This window comes from Echinops telfairi, unplaced genomic scaffold (assembly GCF_000313985.2).
Source record: "Echinops telfairi isolate 266 unplaced genomic scaffold, ASM31398v2 ScPeMD7_1;HRSCAF=3_0, whole genome shotgun sequence".
NCBI classification, from domain to species: Eukaryota; Metazoa; Chordata; class Mammalia; order Afrosoricida; family Tenrecidae; genus Echinops; species Echinops telfairi.
In genome coordinates this window covers 19,263,258-19,281,474 of record NW_022103896.1, presented here as the reverse complement: position 1 = coordinate 19,281,474, position 18,217 = coordinate 19,263,258, and the positions used below count along the sequence as shown (strand labels likewise).

The window sequence follows — 18,217 nt, the reverse complement described above, 5'->3', positions numbered from 1 at the left end:
TGAGCTCTTATCTGTATCAGTGCACATGCTCCGGTCTAGCCAGAACTGAAAGGCAGTGTACATGATAGGGGTGGGGTGAGGTGAGGAAGCCTCAAAGAATCAGAGGAATACGGTGTGTTTCATGGTGCTTTACGGCACCCTGTTTGACTCATCCCTTCCTTGTGACCCATCTGTGAAGGGATGTCCCATAGTCTGCAGATGGGTTTAGGGTCTTCCACCCACCTCATTTTCAATAATATGTTTTGGTTGTTGTTGTTTTTTATCTTCTGGTGCCTGTTTCCTGATCCCATTGACACCTCATGATTGCACAGTCTGGTGTGCTTCTTCCATGTGGGCTTGTTGCTTCTCTGCTAGATGGCCGCTAGTTTCACTTTAAGCCTTTAAGACCTCAAATGCTATATCTTTTGATAGCTAGGCACCATCAGTTTTCTTCACCACATTAGCTGTGCACCCATTTTGTCTTCAGCGATCATATCAGGAGGCTGAACATCACAGAATGTTAGAACGAAGTATTCTTGTGTTGAGGGAGGGCTTGAGCAGAGCCCCAAGCCTGTCCACTTCCTCAGTGTATTGCCATGTAAATAGGTCAATATCTCTATTTTTATAAATGAATATATTTACATAAGTGCACACCTATGTTTATTCCTCTACCCATAGCTTTGCTTCCTAGCTCTTTCCTCTGTTTCCTTTACCCTCCTCCTGTCCCACCATCATGCTTATTTCTTCTGCCTCTTAGTAATTCCTCTCAGCTAGATTGCTGTTGCTCCCACACCACCAGGATCTCTACGTCCTCCTCGTTGTTGCTTTCAGTTCCTTAGTTGTTCCCCTGTCTATGGTGTTGTTTGCTCACCACTCCCTCCCCCCGCCTCATCCTTCCCCCATGTTCATCTGGAACCATTAGTTTCATTGCTTGCTTTTTGGGCTTACTTCCCATGCTTATCTAATACAGGTAGGAAAAACAACAATAACAGAGACAAAACAAAAAGAAAACAAAAGACTGAATAAAAAGAGAGAGGGGAAAAGAACTAGAAAAGAAATAAAAAAGCATACCTAATTCCAGGTCTGTCCACGGACCTTTATGACTATCTCCCTGCCAGTCCTAGGGGATTCTGGGAATTGCACCTCCCAGCCTGAAGTCTGTTTTTAGGGCTCCTCAGGGGGTTTACGGCTTTGCTTTCCTCCCATTGCTGATCTCTTATATTCCCTTCTTTGTTCGCCCCATTCTGATGGTGGTCAGAAGAGACTCAATCCCTGCCATGTGTCCCCAATATTGTCCTCTGTCACGGTATGTTCTAGGGAGGGGAATATCATGTTTTGAGCTATTGTCAGCCCTACGATTCTCTCTGTTCCTTAGCAGCTCCATGCAGGGACGTTGTCCTCCGGGCTTGGTGTGCCAACATGGGGTCTAGTCCCTCGCTCTCTTTTTCCTTCTTGGTTTGCTTCCATGTGGGCATGGCAGGCTGGCCCCTCATCCTAACATGTAGGTTTAGTGTTGTCCTGTGCAGCACATACTTTGGGTGTGTGTGTGTGTGTCAGTTTCATGCCATCATTCTTAATGTCTGCAGAGTACTCTTGTTGGCTTCTCCCATGACTGTTTAATAATTCTTTTATTGGATAATACACTGTATAGATGATGCTTTGTGAATACTTTGATGCTGCATCTGTGGATATTTGCCTGGTTATTAACATAAATTCCTAGAAGGGAATTTCTTTTTGAACCATTATGTGAATTATTAATACATATAAACTCTACAGAAAGACCAATGAGCTCTGTAGAAAAGTCTTATCATTTATATTGCTGTATGCATTTATGCATGACGTTTCTCATACAGCCAGTCTTTTGATTTTTAAAAATTCTTTCTAATTGAATATGTAGATGAATCTGTCTCATTGCCTTGATTTTCTTTGCATTGTTTCCAGTAAATGTATCAAAGGATTTAGTTGTCATTTTAATTTCTTGGGGATGTTGCTAAAATGCAGATAATTGCTAAAAACTAAAGAGGAGGTGTCCCTGACATTGAAAGGTGTTGACCAGTCAGGTGGAGCAGATAAGTGAAATGAAATCAGAGTTTAGTGCTGACAAGTGAAAACCTGCTTGTCGATGACAGAATTCTTCGGGGCTAAAGATACAGGGCATTTGAGGGAAAGGAAGTGAATTGAAGACATAGGTCCTTTAGTTCCAAGGCGTAGACACTTTTCGCCTTAGGGACTTAATGTTCACCTGAATTATTTGGCAGGAGAGAGACTTAAAAGATGATTCTAGGGGGGCTGGGGAGGGAGGGATAAAAGAGGAGACGATACCAAGGACTGAAATAGAAAGTAAACGTTTAGAAAATGATGATGGCAACCTATGTACAAAAATGCTTTATAATTGATGTATGGATTGCTACAGGAGCTTTAAGAGCCCCCAATACAATGATCTTAAAAAAAAAAAAAAGATTATTCCAGGGAGAGTGAAGGAAAAAAAAGAAATAAGCACCAGTTCTTAACCACATATTAGCTAAAAAAATATTTGGCAATACCTTGTGGTAGTGAGAAGGTGATGAAACAGGATCATTCACTTACTGTTGGTGCACAAGTAACTTGGTAGAGCCTCTCTGGAGAAGAATTCGCCATCTCCTGTCAAGCTGAGGAGATAGAACATTTTTAACAAGGCATTTATCATACGGAACCACCACCTGTCTGTCAGTTTGTCGTACTGTAGGGGCTTGTTGTGGCCGTGATGCTGGGTCACCCACAGTGAACAGGTGTCAGCAGCGCTTCCAGACAAGGAACCGACTGTGAGGAATAGGCTGTCTACTCAGAGGAATTAGCCACTGAGAAACGTATGGCCAGCAGCAAACATCGCCAGTTACCGAAAACTTAATCAACCGAAGCAGCACCTTGTCAAAGAGAGGGCCAAAAGGTAATGCCCCCAGATCAGAAGGTCCTCAAATATGACTGTGAGGGAATTGCCTTTTCAGAGGAGAGTTAACCCTAATGCCACAGATGGAGAACTTCCTGCCGGAGTCAAGCCTGTGACATACTAATTTGCTGACAGGACATGACTCAACATGAGAAGAAACAGCAGCAAATATCATTTAGTAATTGGTACTTGAAATGAATAATTGATGAATGATGGAAGATTTGGAAGTCATTTTAAATGAAACGAAAGATCAATATTCTAGGTATTGGTGAGCTGAAATGTATTGGTGTTGGCCATTGTGAATCAGAAAATCACATCTATGGTTTATAATGCCAGGAATGGCACTATCAGGAGAATGGCATTGCGGTCATTATCAAAAAAGACATATCAAGATCTATCTTGAAATACAGTGCTGTCAGTGACATAATTATATCTATCAGCTTTCAAAGAAATCCAATCAATCCAATTATTATTCAGATTTTTGCACCAACCACTAAAGCTAGCGGTGAAGAAACTGAAGAATCATACCAACACCTACTGTCTGAAATGGATCAAACATGCAATCAAGATGCATTGATAATTATTGGTGATTGGAATGCAAAAGTTGGAAACAAAGAGGAAGGAAGGGTCATTGGAAAACATGGTCTTCCACGATAGAAACAAAGCTGATGGTGCATGAATGGAATTTTTCAAGACCAACGGCATCTTCATTGCCAATGCCTTTTTTCACCAACACAAAAGGTGACTGTACACATGGACTTCTCCTGATGGAAGGCACAGTAGGAAGACACAGTGGAGAAGTCAATATCAGCAGCTAACACCAGGCCGGGGGCTGACTGTGGAACAGACCACCCATGCCTCATACGTAAGTTCAGGTTGAAGTTGAAGAAGACAAGTCCACAAGAGCCAAACTATGAGCTGACCTCCATATGGCCAAATGTTGATATTTACTAGATCTGAGTGGTGGATCCATCAGGATATACTTTCATATATTTTTGGATGTTGACATATTTAAGCACAATTAAAAATAACACACTGGCAGTTGTATGAGTGGTGACTCCCTATAGATATTTCTTTTTTCTTCTCTTTCAAGACATAATAAAACCCAGTTGTACATAACACACAGGACACAGAAGACTAGTTAGCCAGTTTGACCAACTCCAAGAGTCAGCGAAGCTATCCCAGAATCGAAAAACAAGTTACCCAATTGGACCTCAAAGAGGGCTTCTCTCCTGTGACTAGAGGAAGAGGCTTGCAGTGTGCTGGGCAGGCCTCCCCGCGGAATGGGGCACAGCCACAGTCAAGTTTGAAGCAAAACCTGGGCAGCCGCCCAGGACACTGCTGGTTAGAATTAGCTGAGCAGTGAGAGATGGCCACGTGGTCCTACCTGCAGCATGCTGGCCCGGAGTGTGCACCCTTTCATTCCGTTCCACCCACACAGGGACCGAGGTCTGACCTTATTATTCTGGCTACAATTGCCCTTTGTCCAGATGTAAAGTGTTATCCTAACACAGCATGCCAGAGTTTGTTCCGTTTTACATGGTGCCGTGGTATCTGTTCCTAATATAAAATGGCATGAACCCATTAACAAAAATACGATTAAAGCTTGTTTGATGAAGGGATTATGAAGACTCAAAGTCTTATTCCAGGAGGTTTTACCTTGACCCAATTCCACTCTGTCCAACAATTAATAATAAACTTGGGCATGTGATCTGATCATGATTTCTCTTCAGATGAAAATTGGAGAAACCCACAGCGATATTGAATTGCGTGGGTTGTTGCCCAACACAGAGTACACCGTCACTGTTTATGCCATGTTTGGAGAGGAGGCCAGTGATCCAGTTACAGGACAAGAAACCACATGTGAGTAGTCCTGTCATGCAGGCGGCATGGTGTAATCACACCCAGTTATGTTAAGTGTTGGGATTCCTAATAGGAAGTTCTCATTTAAGTTGAAACCCCTGAAGAGCTAATTATAATTTGAGCCTATGCCTATCTTATTTAAGGGAAGGATGTATGAACACTAGAATGGAACTTTAACTTCCTCTAGATAATTTCACCACTGCCTTTGTCTAAATCCAATTACTAAATCAGAAGACAGGGACAGCTCAAGCTTTGGGTCAGAGCAATCAGATTGAAATCCATATTTCAACTCCGCTGTATTTCAGTGGGGTGGTCCCAGGCCATTTAGGCAAATTTTCTGAGTCTGCAAAGGGAAGGGCAGTACTCTTACACCACGTGGCTGATGGGAGATTAAGTATGGTTGTCTATGTGAAAGCACTTGGTATACAACAACTCACAATTTCCCACATTTTATATTCATGTGTCTAATCTGACACCAATATTGTTATAATTAGATTTGTTTTGAATTGAGTAATATATTGGTTGGTAAGTTTGGGATAAAGCTCAGGAATTCATAATACTTCAATGCAATATGTAGATTCATCTGTTTTTGTCCCACAAAATATGATTTATTGCCCTTTGCTGACAATGAATCCATCTGGAATGAATTCATGAAAAGAACTGGCCATCATGCCTCCTGGCCGTGGCGGGCGGTTGTCATCTTTGATCTGGAAGCGTTTTGCTCTCTGGCGCTGCAAACACAAGTTGAAGTGTGTGTGTGTGTGTGTGTGTGTGTGTTCCAAGGTGTGTGCAAAAGACAGAGAAATAGAGAATAAGAGAAATGAAAATGACCATACACTTGACCTCACAGACACTGCGATCAGTTGCCTGTGTCACATTCTAACTGCTTTTTCGCTGTTACTTGGTGACCTTGGTCAAGCTACCAAATCGCTAAGCTTCAATTTCCTCACCTACGAGAGGAAGTCAAGCAATATTGCTACTGGGTTTCCAGTAGAACACACACACACAGTTTCTTCCAAATGCAAGGCGTTGAAGCATGCCTCTGTGAAAAGTGATGACTCCAGAGAAGTTCTCTCAGGAATGCACATATCTCAGTCTTGATAAGGAGCCTTCAATAAAGGCCCAATCGGAGCAGTGGTTCCACAGGGGATCTGCTGGGACAGAGATCTTCAGGGCAAAGAGGTCAGCTCAGGAGTGATGGTGACAGTTGGGTTTTTTGGTTTTTTTTTGTATTCCTGGGGCTACCCAATTTTATATAAATTATACACTTCCTTGAAGGACACAGGGAAATGATGGGGGCTGATTAGGAAGACATTTTAAGGGAATTGAAGACTGCAGGGATGAGGAAAATGCCAGGAAAGCAGGGCACCTGCTGGTTCTTCAACTTAGCAAGGGCCGTCCTGCAGCAATTTCATTGAGAAACCTTACCCCACCCAGCCCCCATCTTGCACTTCAGACTTCCTTCTGGTCCCCAAATTCAAGGGATATTTACAAGTAATGCCATTCAAGTCCCTTGAAGATGTCCAAGCTGCCGTTTTGATGCAATCTAAATCAAAGATGGTAGAATTCTTTGGAGAAGGGTACAAGAGAAACGTATAGACCTAGAGGAGGGGATGTCAGGAAGCAGTAGTTGCTCATTTGGATACTTTTACTTACTGAAGATTTCTGTGATTTCCTAGTAATTTTTTTTAGATATAATGGTCATTGTAATTCTAACGTCGAAGTGTCATCCATGCAAAGATTGGTGAGATAACAACTGTTAATTTGCCCAACTCCTGGAAAGCCCCTAGTTAATATGAACAATTGTTTTTATAAGACTGTAAAAACACACGATACTCTCAAGGATTATTGATAACTTTCAATCTGTTGATCAGAAGGGATTCTTCAAAGATGTTTGCCAAAGGCTATCAAATTGCTAGTTAGGGATCTGAGACAGGCTAGCCTGAAACAGTTTCTTTGTGTTCCCAGGAGTGCATTAATACTCCTCAGTTGTTTTAGGGTTATGAATTCATTAGGCTATTTTAGGACAATTCACTGATTATCGTAGGGTTTTAAACTATTACCTGGGTCCTTGTTTCAGTAGTTTAGAAGTTAATATGGTTGTGTCTTGTCTTTCGTACATGTGCTATTTCAATTTCTAATTTGTTCTATTTCCTTTACTGCTAAGTGCCTTTAACACCACCAAGAAACCTGAGGATCTCCAATGTCGGCTCAAATAGTGCTCGGTTAAGTTGGGACCCCATGTCAAGGAAGGTCAGCGGTTACCGGATTGTATATAACAATGCTGATGGGACAGAAATCAACGAGGTAAGCAGTGGCTGATGGAATCAAACTTAGGAGCTTCTTAGCAGAGAAAGGTGTGGAGTTGGCCTCCCTAAAGATAAGCATTCTGGGAAGCGATATGGATCGGTTCTACCCTTTGCTGTAGGGTTGCCCTGAGTCGGAAAGGACTCAAAGGCAGGGGGTTTGATTTTTAACAAACAAATCAAACTCACTACCATCAGTCGATTTTGACTCATTGCCACCACGTAGGACAGGGAAGACCTGCCTCTGTGGGTTTATCTGTAAATCTTGATCAGCATTGAGAGTTTCTCCTATGGGTTTGAACTTCTCACCATGTGGTTAGCAGCTCAACGTGTAACTCACCATGCCACTGGTATTCCTGTTGCTTTGGTAGATTTGGTTAATTATATTTTGCTGCACATTTATTCATCCTAAGACTTAGTTGGTTAAATTAACAAAAATCATTGATTTCTTATATTTCTGTGGGTCAGCTATTGAGGAGAGACTTGGATGAATTTTCAATTCTGGGTTGGCCGGAATTTTAAACCTTTAAACTTCTTAGAGGTTTCTTTATTTGTATGCCTGGTGCCTGCCCTGGGGAGACTGGGGCATGTGGGCACTGAGATGATGCTCTGTATGTCTTAAAAGGTTCTTCACATGATCTCTCCAGAATGACAGCTTCAGGGCAGCTGGACTTTTTACATGCTGCTCTAGAAGGCCCAGGCATGTCCAAGTAGAATGAGCGGAGTGGACAGAAGCTACATGGTCTTCTGTGTTCCAGCTCCGGAAGTCACGAGATAACACCTCTACCAACTCCAGGAGGAACCCAGATCCAGTCTCTTGTGGGAGTCTTGTTAGTCACGTTACTCAAGGCGTCTGTGGGCTGAGATGTATACATAGATGAGACCATTTATGGGCAATGCAATCTGTCACAGAAGAGTGGAGGTGGGGAGAGTACGTATCTTTGTAGAAGTAATAAAATAGAAAGGGTACCATTTTCCTGGTTTATCCCTCCATATTTAGGTGAACTGATATCTGAAGGACTTTTGTTAGATGAGCTGGAATTTAAAATGAAGAGTGCAAGTTTTGATCAAGAAAACCTTTCAGATAATGCTTATCATGAAGCCCATAAAGCACTTTGCACAGTGCCCAATATGTTTTAGAAATTCTTTCCTTGGAGATAAGGTTTACAGGATAAATAGCCAAGTTATTTTCACTTGCTCCTTATCTTGGTCCAAGAAGCTATGATAAAGAGGGAGATGTGTTGGATTATATCATCTTTCTGACCAAATATAGCAATTAGTTTCATATGCAGAGGTAAAGCCTTTCCTTCAACTAAATATTTTACGGAATGAATTTTTACATTGGGAATTGGGCTGCTAACCCCAAGACCAGGAGTTTGAAACTACCAGCTGATCTGCAGAAGAAAGATGAGGCTTTCTGCTCCCACAAACAGCCACAGACCCGGAAACTCCCAGGGGGCCGTCCTGTCCCTTCCTCTATAGTTGCTATGAGGCAGCATCCACCCAATGGCAGTGGGTTTGGTTTTAAGACATTTTGCTTTTTACTGAGTTTGTGTATATTTAAATTTTTTCCTGTTTGTCACAGATTTGAAATTGAAAAATGAGGTCAAGACCATCCTAGGGGTGGGGAAAGTCCCCAAATTTAAATCTGTTTTATAGAGACCCCCTTATTAAATCTTAACAGAGCAAAGATAAGGCAAAGAGGAGTCATACAAATGAAAGAGACCATAGCATGAAGCCCTAATGGTGTCCAAAGGATTTATAGCCAAATGGCTAATTATAGAACATAGACTAAAACGTTTCATCACAAGGTTCCGATTGGTGGCAGATCAAGCAGTCACCAACATAGGCGGGACTACAGACTCGGGAAAGGAGTGTGATTGGGATATCTACACTACTGCAGCTGAGAGAAGCGAAGGGATTGGTTCTGCGGTCCTCCGACCAGCTTGCTTGGTGTTTGACTCATGACCAAGGGCTGGCAAGGGGGCGTCCTAGTCATCCATTTTCAACGACACTCTGGCTGAGGGGCAAAGCTTTTTACCTGGCCAGGTAAAGGTCAGAACGAACTCTATGGTGGTTGAGTTTACGTCGAGATTCAAAATGGACTTGGAGGCCAAGTGCTTAGAATTTAAGCTTATGCTAAGCATGAAGACCTTATGCTATAAGGTCTAACTTAATCCCAATTTCAGTAACTTGGGACCCGTGAGGGAAGGTCTTTGGGCTTCAGGTTCTTAATTTGTGATGTAGCTGTGATAAGAACCTGCCTTACAGAGCTGGAAGTTGGTTGCTGGAGGAGATGATGGATATAAAAATCCATGGCATCTTCTGGGTGCTATTATAATTCCCCCAAATGGGTAGCAATATGCAAATACAGTTTGGGAGATTTCCCCTTGACTTCATATCTTCATAGGGATTTGTTTTTTTCTACGAGTTAAAGAATGAAGCCATACCGGTATCGGCGTTTCAGAGCTTGATGCTTAAGTCTGGAAGATTTATGAGTCAATCCTGGGCATGCTAACTTTCTTCTGAGCAAGTCCCCAGTGCGTTCACAGCCTCACGTTTCCACCTTTTCCAGTTGGGGATAATCATGAGCTGCCTGGAGGGTTGTGGTGAGGATGAATGGACTGGATGAATGTGTGGAGAGCCCACAGGCAGTGGTACAGATGCTAGAGTAAACACCAAGTGGGAAGAATTACTGATAGCGCTATCAGAGCCTGATTCAGAAGATGATGATGCAATTTTGAGTGAATATTGTTATGTAACCCTCACTCCAAAACGTAGTAGTTTAAAATAGCAACCCAAGTTGAAGCACCTTGGGCATGTGCAGCATGGACAGCTTGTCTCTGTCCTTCATGGTGTCAACTGAGGTGACTGGTCTTTATTTGGAGCTAAGCTTTGCTTGAAGTGCGGTGATGACTCTATGTCGGATACCTCATTAGAGGCTGGAAAGAGTAGGGTTGGCTGGATCTCTCCTTTGTAGCGTGGCTCAGAGTTCCAGAAGGCTGCGAACAGCAGCTCCTCGGTTCTCCAGGATTGACACTGTCTTTTGGGCCTGAGGTGGGTTCCTGAGAGATGCAGGTGGAGCCCTGCAGTGGCCCTTGTTTTAGAAGAGCCCAGTCTTATCTCCTTTAAAATGGTATTTTGCGGCCTCCACCTTCATTTCCATTTACTTATTCTACCCTTTTAAGACAGAATCTCTTGAGTGCCTAATTCGCCATCCAGAGGGGAGTTAGCTAAAAGGTGCCCTTTGCTCTTAAGAAACATCTACTCTGTTCAGGAGACAAATGATAACCAAGTGTGCAAAGAAGTGGTCTAATCTCGAGCTGTGGTTAGATGGAAGGAAGGAAAGAGACAAACAAGGAGCAGAGGTGGAGAATAACAAGAGGAAAGAGAAACCCCGTAAAGATGACGAGGAGGCAGCATCTGACTACACAAGGGGGAATCACCAAATAATAAGAATAAAAAACCCAGCTCACTGCCATCAAGTCATGCGGAGAAGACAGAGTAGAACTGCCCCTGTGAGTTTCCAAGAGTGTAAGTCTTCACGGGAGTAGAAAACCTCATCTTTCTCCCAGGGAGCAGCTAGTGGTTTTGAACTGCTGACCTTGCCCAATATGTACACCTCCAAAGCCCCTTCACCAGGGGGAAGGAGACTTAAAATCCACATTTGTCCAAGGCTGAGCCCTATGAGGCAGAGGTCAAACTTGTCTTCAACCTCGAACCTTCTCTACCAATTCTGACACCACCTGTCCCTCTCACAACACTCGACTTTGCTCCTGGGTTTGATATTTCATTGCAATGGCCACATAGAACCCACAGACAATGCTTGCAATGACGAGGTTTATTAGGGGAGTTAACTGGTTACATTTCAGGATCAGCAATGCTCACGATATGGTGGTTGTCCAGTAGGAACACCTTCTCAGCTGTGCCCACACACACAGTGCGCCCACTGATCCTTGGCCTACCAGCCATGTGTCTCCTTGGCCTCTGCCCAACTCAGGCAAGTGTTACAAAGCTCCTTTGCACTGCCAATAAATGTAGACAGGACACACTACTCCCCTCTAAGCCTCAGCTTGGCGACACGTGGCTCTAGCTCCAATGGCCAGCAAAACTAGCTTTCCTAATTAAGTGCCTGGAGGCTGCCCACTTTGCCAGTGAGCCTCCTGCCTAAAGGCACTCAGCTTCCATGCTCAGGGGACTGGAAAGCCCTCCCGTTGATCCTGTCTTGGATTCTTGGTTCTACTGATGTTTTTTTTTGTTGCTGCAAATCCACCACGTTTCCACTGCTTCTCCAGCATTATACACTCCATCTCCTGGGTCTAAGAGGATCAATACAGGGATCTTGGGTCCAAACGTCACACTCAACTACTACTGGCTCTTGTTTCTCTTTTAAATCCAATGGGTTGACAAAATGAAGGAATCCTCATGTCAGAGTTTCATACACTCTGTTTGCAGGGTCCAACCCAACTGTTTGGTGGGAGTTACAAAGTCTATGGCTAGAAGAGCCATGCCAAATAATGACACTGCACTATAACCGCCGCCGCCACCCTGAGAAAGTAGAATTTTACTATAGTCCTGACAGATGAGAAAGAACTGATTTTCATAAGACCTGGGCCAAGTGGGTCCCAGCTAGAATGAATAGCATGTTCAAAGGCCCTGAGGTGAGAAACACGTGGACCTGACCCAAGGTTAGGACAGCTGTAGCCTAATGTGCTTGTGAAAGTGTGGCAGAGAGATGGGTTAATGCCAAAAGTTGACTGGTTTCATAACTAAAGAGGGGTTCCCCCACCAGTATTTATAGCTTTGCTGCCAGCCAAGTGAGCCATCTCACTGCCATCGAGTTGATTCTGATTCACAGAGACCCTAAAGGACAGGATAGAACTGCCCCTGTGGGTTTCCAAATGGTAACGCTTTACGGGAGTAGGAAGTATTGTCTTTATCTCCCATGCGCAAGCTGTAGATAAGGATACAAATTTCCTCCCCTGTCTGGTGAGTATAAAGCACAGCTTTTATGTCTTCTTGCTTTTTCAGGTTGAAGTCGACCCTGTTACTACATTTCCTCTGAAGGGCTTGACCCCCCTCACAGAGTACACCATTGCCATCTTCTCCATCTATGACGAAGGACAGTCGGAGCCCCTGACTGGCATTTTTACCACCGGTGAGCTTTGCCACATCTCGGAGAGGGTCCTAGGAGCAATGGGACAGAAACCAGAATGAACGCCTCCTTAGTTGTGATTTTGAAAAGGGAGAGCAATGAACCAGTGAGCCATTGTGAGGCTAGTAGCAATGGTGTTGGCTAAGAAAGGGAGAGGGAGCAGACCATCTAAATGGAAAAGGTTTCGGTTCAAACAAATATAGCTTGTTTCCCTAATTCCCTTTATTCTGTCTCTGTAAAATTTTCTCTTACTGCTTTCACTCATATGAATATTTGTATGAAGTTGTACTTCCAAAAGTACTGATATTCAATAGCTGTTGCATGGCAAAATGGCAACTTTATATCATTTAACACATAAAGTATTTTAATGGGTACTACATAGCAACACAATACACGCAAATCTAAATATAAATTAAATATAAACCGAGTGCATCTGTTTTCTCCTCTACATGTACCTTACGCTCCGAGAGACCGTGTAGGGCAGAATAACACTGCTCCCGAGCATTTCTGAGACCATATTTATGGGAGACACTGCCTCATCTGTTTTCTGCAGAGTGACTAGGGGGCTTGAACTGCTGACCTTGCAGTTAGCTGCCCAGCACCTACTGCACAGCACCTCCAGGGCACCTTCTATACCCTCTAAACCAAACCTAACTTACTGCCATCTAGTCAATTCTGACCCATCAAGACCTAGAATGGCTCAATAAATATAAAACCTGTTTGCCTGTGAGTAGCAACCATTACATAGTTTATTTTCTGAATGTATCAGAAGCTAACAGTGCCAGACTGAGGAGATAAAAGGTACTTTGGAGGCAGAGGAGAGAGAAGCTGGATTAAGAAATCATGTCCACAGAAAAAACGCTTAGCACGTTCTGGCCGGAATTCTCAGTCTTGCCAAAAGACTCTGATCATTGAATTCAGATAATGAAAATCAATGACATGACCATCCATGATGGGGGTGATGGGTGTTGTTCCTTTCTGCATCCCGAAATATTACCCATTGCTCTTAGCGACTCTACAGGGCAGAGTAATGCGACTCCATAGGCTGTCCGAAGCCCCCGTCTTTAAGGAAGCCAACTGCCACAGCCTTCTCCTACAGAGAGGTGCTAGTGGGTTTGAACCACTGACCTGTACATCGCAGTCAAGCGCTTAACCACTGCGCGACCACAGAGTAGTGGGAGAGCTGATCAATTGTATTTAGCTCCAGATGGCTGCCATAGGTGCAAAATGTCACTGTTCTTCCCTAGGGGTTCTTAGGAGCGAAGGATTTAAGCATGAAAGGGAATTGGGACTGAAGGGATCCTTCCAGTAAGTCTGGAAATGGCTGGCACCATTTCAAAATCTGTGACGTCCATGGGCTTCCTAATTGTGGCTGTCGGTGAATGCTGGAAGTGGAAGGCGCAGAGGATGGACCAGCACTGCGGTCACCTCTTCCACGTGATTTCCTGAAGGTTGCTGCCTTACTTTCTCATGTTCCTCACGAAGTCCCCTGGCTTGACTTACAGAGGACGTTCCAGCCCAGCAGTACTTGGAAATTGATGAGGTGACAACAGACAGTTTCCGAGTGACCTGGCATCCCCTGTCTGCTGACGAGGGGCAGCACAAGTTGATGTGGATTCCCATCTACGGGGGCAACACCGAAGAGGTGAGCCGTGTGATCCCTGACAGGAAGTGGAGTGGGAACTCAGGCTTCTGCTTTCCAGCTGGTCTTCCCTTTGGGAAGCAGTTGGAGAATCCTGGAACTAATTGATATCTGCATGGTGGAGATTTCATGAGGTCAAATCATATTATTTTTGCAAAATGAAAATGCATTGTTTGAGGGCTCAAGTTAGATATCCTACAAATATAGTTTGTTTTTGTTTTTTAACATTTTATTAGGGGCTCAAACAACTGTTATCCCAATCCATACACACATCAATTGTGTAAAGCGCATTTGTACATCATTTCTCAAAACATTTTCTCTCCACTTAAACCCCCGACATTAGGTCCTCATTTTTCCCCTCCCTCCCTGTTCCCCTCTCCCTCATGAGCCTTTGATAGTTTATAAATGGGTATTTTGTCATATCTTGCCCTGTCCGACGTCTCCCTTCACCCACTTTTTGGTTGTCTGTCCCCCAGGGAGGAGGTCACACACAGTTCCATGTAATCGGTTCCCTCTTTCCTACCCATTCTCCCTTTACCCTCCCTGTTTTGCCACTCACACCACTGGTCCTATAGGGCTCATCCGTCCTGGATTCCCTGTATTTTCAGTTCCTATCTGTACCAGTGTACATCCTCTGGTCTAGCCAGACTTGCAAGGTCGAATTCGAGTCATGGTAGTGGGAGCGGGGAGGAAACATTTGGGAACTAGAGGAAAGTTAGTTTTTAGAGCCTTTACCTTCCATAAATGATACTAAACCTTGAAGACATCACTTTACAAATACTATTCTTTTCTTTTACTGAGGCATTGGGAGGTCTCAGGTTTGACTTTAAACTTGAGCTCATCAGCCTTGAAGTTATTTAGGCTTGGTCATTTCTTCCCTCCTGCCATTCCTTTCTTTTTATGGCATTAGGGAGGAGCCTTGTGCCTGGGACCCACCAGCCACACTGTGGGCAAAGGATGGGCCCCTCTGCCTTGGGAACCCTTAGACAGGTCTGCTCTCTCCTTCAGGGTCGATAGAAGTTGAAATCAGGTCGATGGCCATGGCTTTGGTTTCTGATTTTGGTTCATCGTTCGGGTGGTTAAATGTGTGAAAATAAGGCAAAATGGACGGCCAAAAACCAGAAGCGATTGTGTCTCAGCCTGTCCTCCGCCGAGGTCTGCCCTTCGCAAAGCAGTGGTTCTCTCTCCCTCGTCCTTCCTTGAAGCGCTCGGCTCTTTTCCACGCACCCTCGTGGGGTTCAAATTGTGTTTTAGAAACTTGTCACTCGCTCAAAACCTTTGAGCTTGGGGACCAAGCAGAAGTCTGAGGAGACGAGATCAGGGCGGTAGGGTGGACGGGATAAGGTTTCCCAGTGAAATTCTCTTATGAGAACCCTGCCTACCCTGGAAGAATGAGCTGGTACTGTTTTTTGTTGGTTTTCCTTGCCACAACTTTCTGGGCCTCTTTCTCATCAATGCAGGTTCCCATTTTTCTCAAAACTTCTTCTTTGTAAATTCCCATGATCTTCTGTGTCCTTTGTGGAAGTCTATCATGATGAGCTCTTTGGAGTGCCCCAAAATGTACCCATGTATCCATAAAAGGGAATCCCACTGCCATACTTTTTGACTTGCCTTCGTCTAGAACAAACACTGGCTCTTTCAACCTTTTGTATGTGTTCCATTCAGTGACATTAATGAGACATTTGCCACGCTGGTTGTTCCTCGGTCACAATTAGTCCAGCTGCCCCCCGCCCCTTTTTTATTAACGTTCGTTCTCTCCCGTTATTCAAATAAAGCCAGTTATTATGCAACCACTGTTTTTCAGGTTCTCCTGAAAGAAGACCAAGATTCACATGTTATTGAAGGCCTGGAACCTGGCACAGAATATGAAGTTTCCCTCCTGGCTGTACTGGATGATGGAAGCGAGAGTGAGGTGGTGACTGCTGTTGGCACTACACGTAAGTCACAGTCTGACCAAGTTGGACCGCAGTAGCTCGCACCGCCCATTCTGACATGCTCTTGACCTCATTGTGTCCCCTTGCCATCAGCCTCATCCCTGCCTGAAGAGGCATTGATGCCTCCTTGGCCCCCAGAGACCTTCATATAACTCCATCGCCAATGAAATGGACTTGTTAAGCATCTTAACATCCTAGACTGTTATCACCATGAAGGCAGGGAACATGCCTGTCTTGACCATCATTGTATCTCAGCACTTAGCACCCTACTTGGGTCAAGTGTATAGTAAATATTGTTGAATGTCTGAATGGATTCCACCCACTTCAGCAAGGTGATTATGACTCTCAGGGATCCTATGTCGTGTCTCCAAAAGGCTGTCACCCTTGACTGGAGCAGACCACGTCAACTTCATCCTGTGGAACCGCTGGTGGTCACAAACCACAGACCTCTAGATTAGCAGTCCAACACTTACCTGATGGTGCCTCCAGGCTCCTTGGATGGGTAAAATAATTTGCAATGTGTCCCAAAGTGTCCAGAATTTCACGAGTTGATCTAGGTTCCAAGAGTCTTTTACAAAACCTGCTTGGTGATTCATTCATCTCTTCATTTTGTTTTCATATGAGGTTTTAGGCACGTAATGAATTATCTTTGTTTGGCTTGCCCAGAATCAGATTCTGAAGCAGAAAATTGCCTCCAGAAGGTTTGTTGAAGAGTCTAGTCAGGAGACACACATCTGTCAGGGAGTGAGTGGTAGGCGGAGCGTAGGGGAAGCTGACCCATGACGTGGCTGCGTGTGAGGCTTCAGGTAATCTGACTGGCAGCTCTGGAGCAGGTTTGGACCCATGGTCCTGCCTCCCCCGTCGTTGGAGGTGGACAGTTCCTGATAGAGGCTGTGACCTGGGGTGAGACAATTCCCAGAGTGGGTCACAGCTGTGAGCCCTTGGCTGCCAGTGTTCAGCTCTGAAGAGGGGACTTGGGTGGAAGACCAAATTCCAGGTTCCCTGCCATGCAGTCAGTGCTGACTCAGAGCGACCCCCTGTGGGTTTCCAACACCAGAATGGTTTGCCGGAATAGAAAGCCTGGTCTTTCTCCCAAGGAGCTGCTGGTGGTTTCAGGACACACATCCTTAACACACCCACACAACTCCCCCGGATGCTCAGGGTGGATTGAAGAACTAGAAGATGCACTTCACTGAGCCTGAGCTCATTGTCCTCCTTGGCCCTGTCTTTTTGGGAGCTGTTTTACAACTTCCTCTTTCGTCTGCAAAAAAGAAGTCAGTTGCAGTCCAGTTGTCCCTGGCTCATGGTGGCTTCGAGCGTGTTAGGGCAGAACTGCACTCGATAGGGCTTTTAGAGGACTAAGAGTTTGGAAGTTAATCACCAGGCCTTTCTGCAGAAGTGCCTCTGGGCGGCCTCCACTCTCCCGCCTTTCCACGGGCAGCAAGTGTCGTTAGTATCGTGAGCGACTCCACTTGGTCTGCGGTACTGTTAGTCCCTTCAATTATCGTGCCTTTGCGCCCATTTCAAAATCATTGGGAGGCTTCCCATTTTGGTCATAGTGATTTAAATATTTGAGTGAAGCAGATGTTTTGGGGCGTCCATTTCTTATTCTGGAGAATGCATCTTGCGTCTGCCTTCCTGACAACTCCCACATCTTTCCAACAGGCAAGGTTGTCGTGAGAACCCCGTGTGAGGATCGAGATGGAATGAATACTCTGAAAACTACAAAATGCTACACGCATGCCTGGTGTTCTTATCATTAATGTATGCACATTCTGGAATTTTAAGACATGAACTTTTTCTTTTGGCTTTGTTTCAGTTGACAGTGTCTGGACAGAACCAGCCACGGACGTACCACCGACCTCACCTGTGACTTCAGGTATGGCCACGGAGGAACCCCCACTGCCCCTAAGAAATGCTTGCTTTGAACAACAGTTACATTGTCTCTGTGGTATTTTATGTTAGATTTATGGTATTTATGTTATATTATTGATTAGGAAAAGAGGTGATTCTCTCTTATTTCCCTGGCATCCCAGCTTGAATTTCCCCCCTCTCAGAAGCTTTCCTCCTCTTCCTCAACCCCAGCTACAGTCCTATGTGTCCATCGGTGTCCTAGCCCATTGAGCTCAGTGTTAGTTCTCAGGGGTAGCTTGTCCATCTTTATCTTGGATTCCCTTCGAACCTTTCCAAAGATGTTAGCCTCACAACCCCCCAGGGTCAATGTCCTCCCCGGTGTCTTCTGTACCCGCAGTTGAGAATGGTTCACACCATGGCTTCCTTGCATTTCAGTCGGTAGCAAAGACTCGCCTCGTGTAGTCTTCCTATATCAGTTCCCCCCACCCCCTTAGCCTATCTTTCCCTTTAATAAGCATCCAAGTTCATGTCAGAGTCAACCAGATAAAACAAAAGTCT

General features: G+C 44.5%; 1 protein-coding gene across 1 annotated transcript in view; it reads left to right on the top strand.

Annotated features, from left to right (window-relative positions):
• Positions 1–18,217, top strand: part of COL14A1 (collagen type XIV alpha 1 chain) — a 221,421-nt gene that overhangs the window by 72,651 nt on the left and 130,553 nt on the right. Inside the window, exons 13-18 of the mRNA XM_045287068.1 lie at positions 4,639–4,768; positions 6,936–7,075; positions 12,106–12,232; positions 13,735–13,874; positions 15,676–15,808; positions 17,625–17,684. Coding sequence (XP_045143003.1) covers positions 4,639–4,768; positions 6,936–7,075; positions 12,106–12,232; positions 13,735–13,874; positions 15,676–15,808; positions 17,625–17,684 — 730 coding nt within the window. The remainder of the gene's footprint in view (positions 1–4,638; positions 4,769–6,935; positions 7,076–12,105; positions 12,233–13,734; positions 13,875–15,675; positions 15,809–17,624; positions 17,685–18,217) is intronic.